General features: G+C 39.1%; 2 protein-coding genes across 3 annotated transcripts; both read right to left on the bottom strand.

Moving 5' to 3' along the window:
- Positions 1–582: 582 nt before the first annotated feature.
- On the bottom strand, positions 583–5855 carry LOC140678602 (uncharacterized). The gene is made up of 8 exons (XM_072912910.1): positions 5813–5855; positions 4947–5003; positions 4639–4722; positions 4417–4509; positions 4166–4272; positions 820–1108; positions 694–752; positions 583–618 (listed from the first exon to the last, which is right to left on the bottom strand). Exons 1-8 carry the CDS (start codon positions 5853–5855, stop codon positions 583–585), a joined length of 768 nt encoding a protein of 255 aa, XP_072769011.1.
- Positions 5856–6507: 652 nt separating this feature from the next.
- LOC133576946 (uncharacterized) lies at positions 6508–11104 on the bottom strand. 2 transcript variants are annotated; one of them, XM_061930391.1, is made up of 8 exons: positions 11042–11104; positions 10473–10558; positions 10159–10379; positions 9518–9693; positions 9059–9133; positions 8550–8664; positions 7609–7799; positions 6508–6725 (listed from the first exon to the last, which is right to left on the bottom strand). In XM_061930391.1, exons 3-7 carry the CDS (start codon positions 10328–10330, stop codon positions 7735–7737), a joined length of 603 nt encoding a protein of 200 aa, XP_061786375.1. In that variant the 5' UTR covers positions 10331–10379; positions 10473–10558; positions 11042–11104; the 3' UTR covers positions 6508–6725; positions 7609–7734. The 2 variants fall into 2 exon arrangements, with proteins under 2 accessions (XP_061786375.1, XP_061786366.1); XM_061930382.1 differs by lacking the exon at positions 11042–11104 and having other exon boundaries at positions 10473–10834.
- Positions 11105–16175: the final 5071 nt, after the last annotated feature.

The following is a 16175-nucleotide window of genomic DNA, read 5'->3' as shown; positions in this document are numbered from 1 at the left end:
CCGCCACTCCAAAAGGGACAAGCGGTAGAAAATGGGATGGATGGATGGAAAACTTGGAACTTCTCAGCAGCACCTTTAATAAAAAAGACGACAATAACAATGAGTGATATTTACACAAATATGTACGTATGTATCAGTGATACCTTATTTTAACTTTTTATTTTCTTGGCCTTTTGGCCGCCGGCATCTCTGGGTCCTCACTGGTACCTTCATCATCTTCCCCCTCTCCAGGAGGTGGAGCTGTGGAGAAAAAGTTATCACACAATACTCCTCCAGTTTTGAAGTATATGAACAGAAGTAGTCACAGGGCGACAGGCTTTGGTTGTCCACGTCCTGGCTATCATTGGCAGAATCCCTGGCTTCACCATCTCCAAGAGGTGGAGCTGTGGAGAAAAAGTTATCACACAATACTCCTCCGGTTTTGAAGTATATGAGCAGAAGTAGTCACAGGGAGGCAGGCTTTGGAAGTCCACTTCAATGTCCTGACTGGTACCTTCATCATCTTCCCCCGCTCCAGGAGGTGGAGCTGTGGAGAAAAAGTTATCAGTAATTCTTCCTCCAGTTGGAAGTATATGAACACAATTACTCACAAGCTGGCAGCGGGCCACCACTTCCCAACTGTGTTTTGAAGTAAGATACAGATACAAGTTACAAATGAAACAGTTCATTATCAGCCCACTTATGTCGCCATACCTCTGCCTTGAGTTGTGCCAGCTCTATTTCATGCTCCCGTTTTGTCTGCAGCAACTTCACTGCAAGAGATGGTTTAAATTTAGCCACAATATTGTAATGTCAGATTGTAGAATCTACGTTCCTTACAGTCACAATTGAGGTCGCCAAACTTAATGTCAAGAGCTCTTCTGGCTTTTTCGAAATTTTTCCTGGCTGTTTCGAATGTTTTCCTGGTTGTTTCATAACTCCTCTTGACAGATTGGTGGATCTTCCAGGCAGATTGGTAGGCCTTCAAGGTGGAATCCATCTGGGCTCGGTTGGTGTTTATGGCAGTTTTAAGAGAGGCCTGTTTGCCCCTGAATTCCATGCCCCTCATTTTGGCCTCCATTGCTTCTCTATGGCGTGGCGCCATTTGGGCCAATATGAGTGGAAATTCCTGTTCAACACAAGTAAATTCTGGCAATCAATATGGCGTGATGTCTGCAGTAAGAGAGCGTACAAGCTATACACACAATACAAACAGTCACAATGTGACTGATAACAAGTAAAAAAAAAAGATCATCTTTTACAATCAAGGAAAACACAACAAAAATGGAACAAACAGCAAAATATGAATTAGGGAAATCGATTCGAATTCAAATCACGTTGTGCGATTCAGAATCGATTCTCCTTTTTAAAAAATCTATTTTTTTTAATTAATTTATTCATTTTTTCATGTCAACAAACCAATACACAGCAATACCATAACAATGCAATCCAATTTCAAAAGCAAAGCCGACCCAGCAACACTCAGAACTGCAATAAACAGAGCAATTGAGAGGAGACAAACACCACACACAACAAACCAAAAGTAGTGAAACAAAAATGAATATTATCATCAACAGTATCAATATTAGTTACCAGTGTTGGGACTAACGCGTTGCAAAGTAACGTGTTACTGTAACGCCGTTAGTTTCGGCGGTAACTAGTAATCTAACGCGTTATTTTTTATATTCAGTAGCTCAGTTACCGTTACTACATGATGCGTTACTGTTTTGGGTTTTGGGGAAAGTAGCAAGTCTTGTCAAGTCAAAAGGCTCAAGTCATTGATGTTAAAGGCCTACTGAAATGATTTTTTTTTATTCAAACGGGGATAGCAGATTCATTCTATGTGTCATACTTGATCATTTTGCGATATTGCCATATTTTTGCTGAAAGGATTTAGTAGAGAACATCGGCGATAAAGTTCGCAACTTTTGGCCGCTGATAAAAAAAAGCCTTGCCTGTAGCGGAAGTAGCGTGACGTCGCAGGTTGAAGGGCTCCTCACAATTCCCCATTGTTTACACCAGCAGCGAGAGCGATCGGGACCGAGAAAGCGACGATTACCCCATTCATTTGAGCCAGGATGAAAGATTTGTGGATGAGGAACGTGAGAGTGAAGGACTAGAGTGCAGTGCAGGACGCATCTTTTTTGGCTCTGACCGTAACTTAGGTACAAGAGCTCATAGGATTCCACACTCTCTCCTTTTTCTATTGTGGATCACGGATTTGTATTTTAAACCACCTGGGATACTATATCCTCTTGAAAATGAGAGTGGAGAACGCGAGATGGACATTCACAGTGACTTTTATCTCCACGACAATACATAGGACAGCAGTGCGGCGGCGGGCGTTGTAGCTTTCGACGACACCCCGGCCGCCATCAGAGTCGGCAGGAAACATATATTTCCCCAAAGTTACGTACGTGACATGCACATAGCGACACGCACGTACGGGCAAGCCATCAAATGTTTGGAAGCCAAAGCTGTAGTCACGGCAGCGCGTCTGCTAGCCAACTCAAAGTCCTCCTGGTTGTGTTGCTGCAGCCGCCGCTAATACACGATCACACCTACAGCTTTCTTCTTTGCAGTCTCCATTGTTCATTGAACAAATTGCAAAAGATTCACCAACACAGATGTCCACAATACTGTGGAATTTTGCCATGAAAACAGAGCTGTTTGTATTGTGATACAATGGTGTCCCAATACTTCCGCTTCAACCCTTGACGTCACGCGCAAACGTCATCATACCTAGACGTCATCATACCTAGACGTCATCATACCTAGACGTCATCATACCTAGACGTCATCATACCTAGACGTCATCATACCTAGACGTCATCATACCTAGACGTCATCATACCTAGACGTCATCATACCTAGACGTCATCATACCTAGACGTTTTCAAGCGGAAGTTTCCCGGGAAATTTAAAATTGCACTTAAGTTAACCCGGCCGTATGGGCATGTGTTGCAATGTTAAGATTTCATCATTGATATATAAACTATCAGACTGGGTTTCAGTAGGCCTTTAAAGTCTAAGTCAGTGTTTCTCAAAGTGTGGGCCGCGCCCCACTGGTGGGGAATAGAGACATGACAGGTGGGGTGCGAGGAACGGGAGGAAATTTCACTTTAAACATTTTTTTTATTATTATATTTTTAGATTATTTTTTTTACTATGCTTTCATTTTCTATACACACTGTAAATCACTTTGTGATTCTGTCTGTGAAATCCGCTATATAAATAAATGGAAATTACCGGTACTTATTTTTACTGTAGGCTTTATATTTCTCGGTAGGAGCGAAAGTTTGACAGACATAGCAACAGTAACTAATGGGGGCGGGGCTAAGCGGAACAAACTTTCGCGCGGATGGGTAGCAGGCAGTGCCGGCCCAAGCCTCCATGGGGCCCTAAGCAAAATTAGATTTTGGGGCCCTCTATTTCTGCCAATAATATTGATTGATCATTCACACACCTACTATAAAGTCATTGCGGCTCTGGCAGTGTTGTTTACATGATCCTATTGTCAGCCTGGCATGTCTTTACAAATGACATGTCATTTATAAAGATATGGGGGTGGCCCAGTTAAGAACATAAATAATACCAATGAATGAAGGAATGATGTCCAGAGTGCCACATATGGTTCCTAATCTTAAAATGTAGAAAACATTCAGCTACAAGAGTGGCCTGGGGTTGAACAGTCCAAGTGATAAAGCTTTGTATTTACAGTAAAAGTGTCATCTTGTCTCATCAGTCTTGTACATATTAGTCTTTAATTACTAGTTTATATTTGTAGTTAATTGTTCATATTTAATGTTTACTTTGTACAAAGAGAGCGCAGTCTACTGAAGTTAAATTCATCAATAGTTTTCCCCTTTGAAAGACGCAAGGGAAATTCCTTCCATTTCACCATGTTGCTACAATGATCTTCACTGTTTTCATGCTGTTTCAGCAGTGCACCTATGTTGACCCAATCCAGCTGTCCCTCGGCTGCCAGTTTTTAGGACTTTTTGGAAAATAATTTGCAGCAAAAGCAATAGACTGCATCTTTACTTCTTGAATAAGTCAGCCAGCTACGCTTGACTTTTTCTCCATTGACTAGCTGTCTGTAGGTATAATGATCATGAAAACTTGGGCCATCATGCCGTTTGGGGAATGAAAAGTTCTCCTTAATAGACAGTGGTCCTCTGATCACCTGCTCAGTCCTGTCTGAATCTGAGAGGAAAGAAGGCCACTCAGCTGGGTCAACTGGCGGAGCTGATGATGGTCCATGGTGTGAAGGGGACGTTGTGGTGGAAGTTGCTGAGGAAGTGACCAAAGAAAGACAATGACTAAAAAAGAAGGACCTATAAGGTCATTAAATTGCACTGTTGGACATAATTATTCATCTCAGAATGTTCTGCAGTACAATGAGCAATTATAAAGGGTGTTTTGCAGTTAACTTACTAGATAAATCAGCTGTGGTTTCAGACATGGAGGGGACAGTGGGCACAGAGGATGGAGGTGTGTGAGAGAGCACTGTAGAGGATGGAGATGGACCTAAGATGAAATACATACATATAGGCACACATATTAATGAGATACTTTGACTACATTAATTTCCCTTCAAGTGTAATGTTTATACTAAGAAATGAAATGTATACTGTATGGTGACAGTCTTTTCCTCACCTGATTCATCACTCACAGTTGAGCCTGAGGATGTGGACTGGCTCTGGGCTGATTCTGTGCCTCCAAAGTATTTGAACAATGCTCCTGGGGAACTTTCACATAACTTATGAGTTGATGTAAAAAATAATGTTTATTTTACTCAAATAAATGACCGTGCTCTGCTGCAAACAATTTGTGCAAACAACATATCTCACTAGTAACCTGATGCTAAAAACATATTGCTAGCTAGCTAACGTCACCTAGCTAAAGCTAATTACAGCTACAAATCTCTTTGATAAACTTTTTATTACCAAGTCATGCAAACATACCTTTATCATGGCATTTTTTCTCCTCTTCCACTTTCTTCTTCTTCCTTTTTTCTGCACCTGAAGGATATGTCCTTTTTTGTGACATTGTTTTGTCTCTATCTGCGCTTTTGATGCTCAGTGCGCACTGGCATTGCACGGCGGGCGGCAAACGTCACAGGTGCAGCAGAGGCAGCTTTACATTTAAAGAGAAGGCAGGAAGAATCACTAGGCCTAGATCAGCAGCAGCACTCTGTTGACCTCAAATTGTGTTTTTGTAAAATAATATATCTTTGATCATTTAGAAATCATCAGTCAGACTCGTACATGCAAAAAATAAAAAATAAGAAATTTTTGTTAATTGCTTTTGGGGGCCCCCTGGTGGCCGCGGGGCCCTAAGCAAGCGCTTAGTACGCTTATGCCTTGGGCCGGCTCTGATGAGGTAGATCCCCACGACTTGATCAATTGAAAAGTAGCTCGCCTGCAGAAAAAGTGTGCGCACGCCTGATGTAAACAGACTAAGGTAAGGTGAGTTCAAGGACCGCGAAAATTAGTAGGACAAAACGGCGCTCGCCAATTACTAATAAGGGCGGCGCTATAGAGCCCCGGTCTATATAGCGCTATATAAATATAATTCACTTGACTTCACTTTAAAACATTAGCTGTGGGCTGCAAATGGCCTCCGGGCCACACTATTGACACCCCTGCTATAGATAATAAAACAACTTCTTTTTTTCTAAGTCTATCGCTAAAAAGAAGAGTGCGCGCGCACGTCTCTACAAGTCAATTGCATTTGAATCTCTTCAGAAGAATATTCCGTTAGCTCTTTTATCCTTTAGAGTGTTTGTCACACACAAGATACAGACTGGTCTGTGGGGGAACATTCTCACTTGTCTTTCCTCTGATAAAGAAGAACATGGAGCCATCTGACATCGTAAGTGTCTTATTTGATTCACAACTTTTAAACCAATGACAAAAAGACAGAAGATCTTACTTTATCTTCGTGGGTTTTGTATCGTTCCATTTTTGACATGAAATATGACTTTATCGTGCCCGGAAAAGGACAGTTTGTACGTTCTGAGATTTAAAAAGTGTAGTTACCCTGCAAAAAATGTTCTATAGAATTTCTAAAGAATATCTCTATAGAATTTCTAATGAACTTTAGGACCGAAGTTCTATAGAATTTCTAAAGAATATCTCTATAGAATTTCTAATGAACTTTAGGACCGAAGTTCTATAGAATTTCTAAAGAATATCTCTATAGAATTTCTAATGAACTTTAGGCCCGAAGTTCTATAGAACAGGATTCTAAAGAATGGTTCTATAGAACATGGTTCTAAAGAATGGTTCTATAGAACAGGGTTCTAAAGAATGGTTCTATAGATCACCTCTAAAGAATAGTGCTATAGAAGAAAGTTCTAAAGAGTAGTTCTATAGAACAGGCTCCTATGGAGCTTTCTGTGGAATACGGTTCAGAATGATGTAGAAATGATTGGGCAGGCATTCTACAAAATCTGTGGTCTAACACTGGCAATGGAGAAAGACAAATATTGCAGTTGAATGAATGTTGACTTGTATTTATTATATACATGTAACTCAAATCTTGACGTAATAAATAAATGTCAGCAGCATAAATCAACATGATCACCGCGCTTCCCCGACTGTTAGAGACGGCTAGACGTCCAGCAGAATTTGTTTCTGAGGCCTTCTTTTTTTCCATTTTCTGCGCAATGTTCAGTTTCACTCCAATGATTTTCTTTATCACATTTGCTTCACTTGAGGGATGGAGCTTCTTCACAAAATCTGAAAGATCAATAAAATATACCAGAATTAGTGTCTGCAGACACCAAGACACTAGCTGTCATGCAATGAGTTACACTATGGCATTTTTCAGCTCGATAAAGAGAGTGATGTTTATCATTTAATCAATGCAATGGATAGTCAACACACTGCATACATTGCATATCACGCGTTTCTATGCTGTAAGGCACTTGCACTGCTTGACGCACACAAAATCATATGAGGTGCAATCATGCCAGGCTTTACGAACTGCAACAAATCTGTATCAAATTCTGACAGTGCATGTACACTATTCATTAGCTATATAGAAAATCCATTCAGTGTGTGAAATATTTTTCAAATTATTTTCAGGATTTCACTTTCTTGTGAATCTTGTTGTGTACTTGATGGGTGTCCCCAATGGCGTTCAAACAATCACGAAAGTGCATTAATAGAATTATAATAAAAATATTTAACTTCAATCTGATTGAAACCATATCCACATCGGGAAGGGGATCTGACACATTCCCTATCTAAAAGTCGTTCACTTCTCAACTTGCAGCAGAACTCACGGAAATTCCCGACGCTAGTTGTTAAATAGTAAGGCGGAGAATGCCGATATAAGATATCAAACGAGAAAAAGGTGTAGATATCTGTGCGCTGCGGTTTTTGCTTTGTCACTTGATGTTGGTTTCCGACGAGATCAAAGCTAATGTGACCACCCATGCCTATAAATCTGTCAAAACGAACATCTCGCAGTCAATTCATGGACCAAGCCGACTGGAAGCTATGGATATCTATACTTCATGCCAAACGATCACGGAACGACTTGGAGATAGGAAAAGGGTCAGATCCACTTCCCTGATGTGGATATGGTTTTAATCAGATTGATTTAACTTATACTCACCAATAATAGCAGACACTTTCTTGTCATCCAGTTTTGGTTTCTCATGCTTATCCTTAAAAGCATTGGATTTTTTTCCTGTCAAGCTGCTGTTGGCCAGCTCCTCTCTGGCAGAGCGACAGCAGGACGTCAAGCTGATAGTATTGTTGCCTGACGTGATAAGTCGTCCATCTTCATTAGCAGGCCAGGAAGTCCTTTAGTAGAAAAAAGTACATTGTGATGGAGACACAATAAAAAAAAAAAATACATTAATAACATGAAGCTGGCGATATCCAAACCGCTCGGCTCTAACCCCAGCTATCATAATGTAAGGGTATTTTGATAGGAATCTTGTTCAAGTCAAGGGAAACATGGTAAGGAAGCAATCAAAGATGAAAAATATATATAACCATATATATTAATTCATCCTGACCACGCGAAGATTTAATATTTGTTGGTCAAGTATTAATCAGATATCCAGCTGAGACAAAATATCAAGAAGGAAGGGACGTAACTCTTGCTAATATAAGAGAAACACACAAAAACGGACGGACAGACAGACAAACAAACAAGTACCATATGGCCTCCCCTTATTTAGAGGGGAGGACATCACAACTTAGGATGTTGTATATGCAACAGTTCTGAAATTATCCCAAATCATAAATGGATTTTTATTGGAAAAAAGGGGCATAACTCTGGAAAATATTGTCCGAGACGACTCATTTTCAATAGGCTTCTTGTTACGCTAAGATAAATAGATGTAACAAGTTTGGTTTCCGTACATGAAACGATTCTGTAAATATTGCGGTGACGGATGGACAGCCGTACATGACGACAATACCCGTAGGCCAAAGTTAGATGAAAATACAGTAATAAGAAAGTTATTTCATACATCGACATGTAAGCATATTTTCCATCAACCTATGATAATTACAATAACATACTTCTAGAATAAGAAAACCTACCTTCAACAACCCTCAATGCATCTCGAAGGGATTTGTTTTCCTCTCTCAACTGGAGGACTTCCTTCTTCAGGGATTCCATTTCTGTACATGTATCTTTCGGTGAAGTTCTTCCCAGCTGAAAATGTCAAAATAGTAAATCAAATGAAATAATTTGTATTATGATTAATTTGGGCGCTCATATGTTTTCCGGAAGCAATTTGTCCTGGATACGGCCCTGACAGCACCATATAAGTTTTACATGTATAAGCAACCTTGTAGGCACATTAATTTGAATATGCTACATGTACATGTAGCAGTAAGCCATTCACACAGGAGGCACTGTTCATCAGGTATTTGTAGTGTTATTTTCATATAAGTAAAAGTATAAACTTGTGTTTTAAACCAGTTGCCAGGGATGCAATTTTTACGTCCTCGATTTCAAATGAATGCTAGGCACTTGTGATTGTTTGCCTCGAGAGGGTGCTTTGATTAACCAATAAAATCCTATTCTATTCTATTCATGTACTCACAGCAGCAAGTTGGGCCTTCAATTGTGCCCGAGCATCATATCCCACAGCTGTATGGCTTACTTTCCTCTTTTTCTTCTGAAAAATCAAGATTAACAAGAAAACGTGTTCAGTTCTTTTATATGCCATTGAAGTGAAGAAATATGTTTGCAGAAATGATAGATTTTCGAGTACATGCAGAAAGTCTGTCAACACCTCAATTTGTCTTGAATATTATTCTGTCTGAGTTGGTCGAATTGAATCAAAATATTCAATAACTTTAAAGCCTACAATGAAACATGATGTGATTAACTTTTATGATAAAGAAAAACTGACAAGGTACTTCAAAAGTATGGGATTGAATCCTACAAAACCTCACACAGTTGAAACACCACTGAAATAGTGAGTGAGTGAATTAACGTTTAACGTCGCTTTCAACACTATTTCGGTCATATCGCGACAACACCACTGAAATAAAAGTACCTGCTGTCTGTCAGATAGAGTCTCCTCGTCACTTTCATCCTTGCTCTCACTGTCTGATGACCAAGACTTTGGCTGTTTTTTTCTCTTGCCTCTGCCATATTCCAAATCACCAGTAAGGGGTACATCCTTGCCATCCTGAGCGGCTTTCAAATATGGCGTCAGTTCACGTGTGTCTTCTGTGTAAAAACAAATATGTGCCACATTAAGCTAAATTAAACTGTACAGTTAGTCATACATTTCAGCAGCAGATTGTTATCACTAAATTACTTTGGTATACCTACAGTTCTGATGATTCAGAAATTCACCTCAGCGAGAAACAAATTTCACCTTACTTTCCCTTATTTACAGGCTTACAGCCATATTAAAAAATTGTCAAGGTTAAGTCTGTACTATCATGACAATCACCTCAGCATTGCAGATTGAAACATTCAGTATACCAGGGCTGCACTGATGAGAAATTACTATCAATCATGGAAGAAAAAAAATTATATTAATTAAATTTAACTTTACATAAACAAAGTCGAAAGTTGAAGGTGTAAAACCAGAAGTACATTAAATATATCTATATTTAATGTACTTCTGGTAAAACGTATAATTTTTACTGAATTGAATTGAAAAGTTTTCAACTGTTTATTAATTACCACCAAATCTCAGAATTCTTGCCACGTATTTGGTTTGTGACTGCTTCCTTCCTCCTGCTTTGTTGAGTGGCCATGGAACTTGGACTTCTTCATCACTGTCCCAATTTTCTCCATTCATCTTCTCTCGAGAACCGCTCGTGGTTAATATAATATATTTCGTCTCGATGATCATCCTCCCCTTGCTTCCGTTTGGCGACCTGACTGGGGGCCAAACTCCTTCTCTGTGTGATCACACAAGCCTGACGTTACAAACAATGGAGGGATGATAATAATACTACTAATAATAATAAATGAGGCTAGTTTTGCTAGCTCACCATTTCCGCCCGTGCCTCGAAGCTGCTGTTTGGCTCAACGTTAGCCCGCTTGTGACGTCTCGCATCGCGCCTAGAAGACCCTAAACCTAAATGTGATGTTTAAGCCAACAAAGTTACCGTCAATGAACTCCGACGTGACTTGAGCAGTTTAGAAAGAGCGAGTGAAGTCAACATGGACGTTGTGGCCGCCATCACCAACTCAAACTGCCCGCGAAATCTGCTTTGCAACTACGGCAAGCGCGAAGGGGAAAAATAAATAATTAAAAAAAAAAAGTTGATTTGAAACATATTCGCACTTATTAGTGTCGGATATGAGAAACATTGATACAACGCGATTATTACCAACTATACATGAATTTGGTTGTGATTGCAGCCTTAAAACAGTTTTTTTATTTTATAACAAAACGAGAGAGCAGTTCTATCTATCGTGTTTGGGGGGGGGGGGGGGGGTTGTAATGTTACGGCGGGAAAAGTAGTAAACTAAATATAACATTGAACCATGCTTTTGAAAATGTATACATTTAAATCCTGGCAAATACTGACTTTTAACAATATAAATTGTTACTTACATGAGTTCGGTAAAGTGTTTTCCTATTGGGCTCCGTGAAGAAACGTGTCTGGGCTTGTTCTTCCACAACTGCATGCAGGTACGTGGGCGGGTCCTGACGTTTTAGGTCTGATTTAAACCTTTGAACTGAGTTTTGCTAAATCAATTTATGTTGGAAGTCCAATAAAATTAATTTTATCACATAAAAAAGTAAGTTACGAAAATATTCACACTTTTTACTTATAGATAACTCAAAAACTCTAAAAATAAAAATAAATTGATTTATTGGAATAAATATACTTTTAAAAATAAAGTCTGCCGAAGTTCTGGGTGTCCGCCTTGAAATGACACCTCACAATTTTGAATGATACAAAATTAACATTTTCATAATTGAGGGAGACATCCTGCATTGTTCAAAAAACAAGCTGAAGTCTGGTGAATCAACTTAATGAGATTAATCAATGCTATGGTGATAGCGCTGCTGCCATTTTATAGAATTTTATTCCATGGAACAATCTATAGAACTTTCAGCAGATAAAGGGTAATGTCTATAGAATTTCTGTTAGACATTCTATAGAATGCCCAGTTCTATAGAACAATCTATAGACCTTTCAGCAGATAAAGTAATGTCTATAGAATTTCTGTTAGACATTCTATAGAATGCCCAGTTCTATAGAACAATCTATGGACTTTTCATCAGATAATGTAATGTCTATAGAATTTCTATAGGATATTCTATAGAATTCCCAGCTCTATAGAACAGTGAAAAGACCTTCCAGCACATGAAGCTGATGTCTATAGAATTTCTATAGAATTTTGAATACATATTCTATAGAATCTTCAGTTCTAAAGAAATTCCGAGGAAATTCTATAGCGTTCTATATATTTCTATAGAGATTCTATAGAACATTTTTTGCAGGGTAGTCTGATGTTGAATTGATAACCCAAGTAGTTAGTCAGTGAAAATGCTGGGGAAATTCACAGCGTCTGTTGTAATGTGAGTCATTTTAATTCGGTCTTTTAAGAAATAAACTACTTTAGTTGCTTTATTGAGTTTACAACACCCTGGCGCTAACTTTCCCCTCAGGTCAAATTCAAAATACGTTCGAAATAGGCGCCATTTTAGACCTGCGCGTGCCGTAGAGGAAAATGGCCGCCAGAGAGCGCTCTTGTCACACCGTCTGTTGTAATGTCGTTTTTGAGTCTTTTAAGTATACCACACTTCTCTTTTGTAAAGTCAATGTGAACAGCCGATATGTGCATCTACCATCAACTATATGATTTGCCTGAGAAGCTGGACAGGACAAAAACTAAAAAATTCGGACATTGTACATAATTAACATCAAAACTGTTGCCGCCATTATGATGTGCAGTGCTCTTTTTTGACCAAAAATCAAATAACTTGCATCAAGTTCAATAATAAATCAAAAAAGTGTTATAACTTGCATCAAGTTCAATAATAAATAAAACAAAAGTGTTATAACTTGCATCAAGTTCAATAATAAATACAATAAAAGTGCCACTTTGCAATCTTTGCAAAAAAAAAAAAAGGAGGAGCTATGCATTTGGCAAGACAGGGCAAGTGACAGCACTTTTCCCCGGGAGAGCCACCTTGCTTCACTGTGAAACAGCACGGCTGTATGATCAGCTCCCATTTCCTCACACAGTGCAGAGAACAGTCGCACTTTCAGTGGTCGTGTTTTCATCAAATTTACCGCGCTCACAACATCTGTTAAAACCTCATTGAGTTCGGGGCTGAGCTGCCTTGACGCGAGTGCTTCCCGGTGAATGACACAGTGTGTGCCCGTCACATTTTTGTTTCTCTGCAGGCGCTGGCTCTGGCTCGACGACCTTTGAGGTGCGAGTCACAAATGTATATATTTGTGTAATTGTGGTTCACACATTAGCCTGCTACCAGGGCCGGCCCAAGGCATAAGCGTACTAAGCGCTGGCTTAGGGCCCCGCGGCCACCAGGGGGCCCCCAAAAGCAATTAACAAAAAATTATTATTTTTTATTTTTTGCATGTACGAGTCTGACTGATGATTTCTAAATGATCAAAGATATATTATTGTACAAAAACACAATTTTAGGTCAACATTTTTGCACATTGCTGTTTCAGGTTTTTGTTACCAAAAATAATAAAGTGAATCAGAATCAGCTTTATTGTCCAGTTATGTTTAACACACATGGAATTTAACTTCAGTAGACTGCGCTCTCTTTGTACAAAGTAAACATTAAATATGAACAATTAACTAAAAATATAAACTAGTAATTAAAGACTAATATGTACAAGACTGATGAGACAAGATGACACTTTTACCGTAAATACAAAGCTTTATCACTTGGACTGTTCAACCCCAGGCCACTCTTGTAGCTGAATGTTTTCTACATTTTAAGATTAGGAACCATATGTGGCACTCTGGACATCATTCGTTCATTCATTGGTATTATTTATGTTCTTAACTGGGCCACCCCCATATCTTTATAAATGACATGTCATTTGTAAAGACATGCCAGGCTGACAATAGGATCATGTAAACAACACTGCCAGAGCCGCAATGACTTTATAGTAGGTGTGTGAATGATCAATCAATATTATTGGCAGAAATAGAGGGCCCCAAAATCTAATTTTGCTTAGGGCCCCATGGAGGCTTGGGCCGGCACTGACCTAAGCTATACGGACATATATGGCGTGCTTTTCCCAAAGTCAATTTGACAAAACTTCCCCAGCCAGCTAGTCAAACAGACAACTGTCCATGGAGTGAGTCACTCTAACATTGATCATGATTCACGCAGTAGACCACGCCTGTTATTACAACTACATATGCTGTTGAGCTAGCTGTGTACAAACAAAACATGAAATGTGGGCTAATGCTTTACAGATACTGTAATATGGTTTTAATGTTTTTCAGTCAGTGTAGATTTGTGTCCTATGGTATTGTGTTGTGCGTTACAAACTCAAAAGCGATTCAGCTGCTGACGCAAACGCTGGCTTTCCTCTTGCCATAGCAAGCTTATGGCTAATATCTTAGCATGGCATCCCAAGAGGATATACTTATACGCCAGAAAGAGTTCCTCAGTGTTCCCTCGTACAATAACAATGTTGCTACAGCAGAAGTTACTATACAGGTAAATGAAGTATTGTGGGCAGGTTTTAGAAGCAATTTTAAAGTGATTTAGCGACAGAATGGATTGATCCCATTAGCTGCGCTGCCAATTATTACAAATTACCAATGCAAAAAAAAACTTTTGTCGTCTTGTCTCTCATTGAATTGAGAACGATAAACAAAATTCCCTCCAAAAAAGTGCAGTTACCCTTTAATGTTGTGTTCTGCATTTGTGAGAACTATTAGCTAAGGGGACATTCTTTTGTACTCGTTTCTAATAAATATGTTTTCTCTTTAGGTGTTCACTTGTTTGTTTGGATTTACTTTGAGAATCTTTATTTGTTCAAGTAAGAGGCAGGACATCAACTTAAAAGTACTTCTATGTAATTACTTGTGGGCAGTGTTGGGACTAATGCATTACAAAGTAACGCGTTACTGTAACGCCGTTACTATCGGCGGTAACTAGTAATCTAACGCGTTATTTTTTATATTCAGTAACTAAGTTACCGTTACTACATGATGCGTTACTGCGTTATTTTGCGTTATTTTTTATGTAGTATCGGCTAGAAACTGAGAAGATCTGAGTGTTGCAGCGCTGCTGAAGAGGCGACAAAAAAGAGGCGCGCCGCGCACTGTCTGTGTGTACGTGTGTGTGTGTGTGTGTGTGTGTGGGAGGGGGCGTGTCTGTGTCTACTATCAAGACGTCATGGCGAACCCCGAAGCCGAGTTTCTTAAAATGGAGATATTTTCAGTACGTTTCTTTTATCGACCACAAAGAAAAGAACATTTTAGTTGAATGTAAGTTTCAAATATGCTGAAACAGCAACAAAAACAACATGCTTCGACGAAGCTAGTAAAGAGACACACACTCACCTCCACGTCCAACAGCGGCTGGATTTTAATGAGGCACTGCACACTGAAGGTACACACACTCTGTCAATTCTCTTATATACTCTTTCATTTTAGACTTTTTAGAGTGTTTGATTATCACATCACTCTAAAGTTCACAAACCTAAAGAGGGATACTAGTGGGCCAGGCTAATCTTTCCTTTTCTCTAAACTAAGTGGGGAAATGTGTAGAGTGTTCTGGGCTTCAGACATGATTTTATTTCAGAATTCCTTGAGATAAAAAAAACCGCCTGGTTAGGCTTTATGTATGTAGTGTGTGCCTTTCTTGTTTTACAGCTATGTTGTTATTATGCTGTTTGTTACTTATGTATGTTATGTTGCAGCTATTTAAAATAGTTTTGTCAATTTGTTCTGGTCTGAAACAAATTGGCCCTTTGAAACATATCTTTGTGTTTGTGTGTTGTATGTAGAGCACATTGTTTGTGTGTTGTATGTAGAGCACATTGTTTGTGTGTTGTATGTAGAGCACATTGCTTAGCAGAGTTGAGTGATGCAAATGCATGTCAAGTTGATCAACAGATTGTATTATTGTCCAGTGCAATAACAGTACTAAAATTAAGGCTAAAAGGGCATTAAATGGGGCCTTAAAAAAATTAAAAAATATATATAAGTAACTAAATAGTTACTTTTCACAGTAACGCATTACTTTTTGGTTTAAGTAACTGAGTTAGTAACTGAGTTACTTTTGAAATAAAGTAACTAGTAACGTAACTAGTTATTGGTTTTCAGTAACTAACCCAACACTGCTTGTGGGGATGTTTACTTGTTTGTTTGGGTACTAAAGTACTTTATGGAGGTATTGTGAAGACTATGCCATGACATATCATGCCATTGTCACATGTTTGGTATTTTACTTCCTGTCTAGCACTCATTTTTTTATTTTCCACTTCCTGTTTTGTGTTTTGCCTGGCAGTGACTTAATACCTGTCTCTGAATGCTGTTTCCCCTCACCTGGTCTTGATTGGCAGTCAGTGTACTCACCTGTCCCCGATCGCTAATCAAGAGGGTTTACATGCCGGCATCACCTGCCTCTTGCTAATGGAACATTGTTTGTCTTGTGTTGGTATGCTTTCATTGATTGCTTAGTATTTGTTACGGCTCATTTTGCTTTACATGCACAGCTTGCTTGTGCTTTCCGT

Source organism: Nerophis lumbriciformis, linkage group LG03, assembly GCF_033978685.3.
Source record: "Nerophis lumbriciformis linkage group LG03, RoL_Nlum_v2.1, whole genome shotgun sequence".
Taxonomy (NCBI): Eukaryota; Metazoa; Chordata; class Actinopteri; order Syngnathiformes; family Syngnathidae; genus Nerophis; species Nerophis lumbriciformis.
The sequence above is the reverse complement of the archived record's forward strand: the minus strand, read 5'-3'. Positions and strand labels throughout refer to the sequence as shown.

Excerpts from the sequence above, each read along its gene's own strand:
- LOC140678602 (XM_072912910.1), bottom strand. The coding sequence starts at position 5,855 with ATGTCAGATGGCTCCATGTTCTTCTTTATCAGAGGAAAGACAA. Across the intron at positions 4,510-4,638 it reads AACTGTGAGTGATGAATCAG|GTCCATCTCCATCCTCTACA; the intron begins GTGAGGAAAAGA and ends ATTTCATCTTAG. Across the intron at positions 1,109-4,165 it reads ATTCAGACAGGACTGAGCAG|GAATTTCCACTCATATTGGC; the intron begins GTGATCAGAGGA and ends TGTGTTGAACAG.
- LOC133576946 (XM_061930391.1), bottom strand. The coding sequence starts at position 10,330 with ATGATCATCGAGACGAAATATATTATATTAACCACGAGCGGTTCTCGA. Across the intron at positions 8,665-9,058 it reads TGAAGGCCCAACTTGCTGCT|CTGGGAAGAACTTCACCGAA; the intron begins GTGAGTACATGA and ends TGACATTTTCAG. Across the intron at positions 7,800-8,549 it reads TGCATTGAGGGTTGTTGAAG|GACTTCCTGGCCTGCTAATG; the intron begins GTAGGTTTTCTT and ends TTTCTACTAAAG.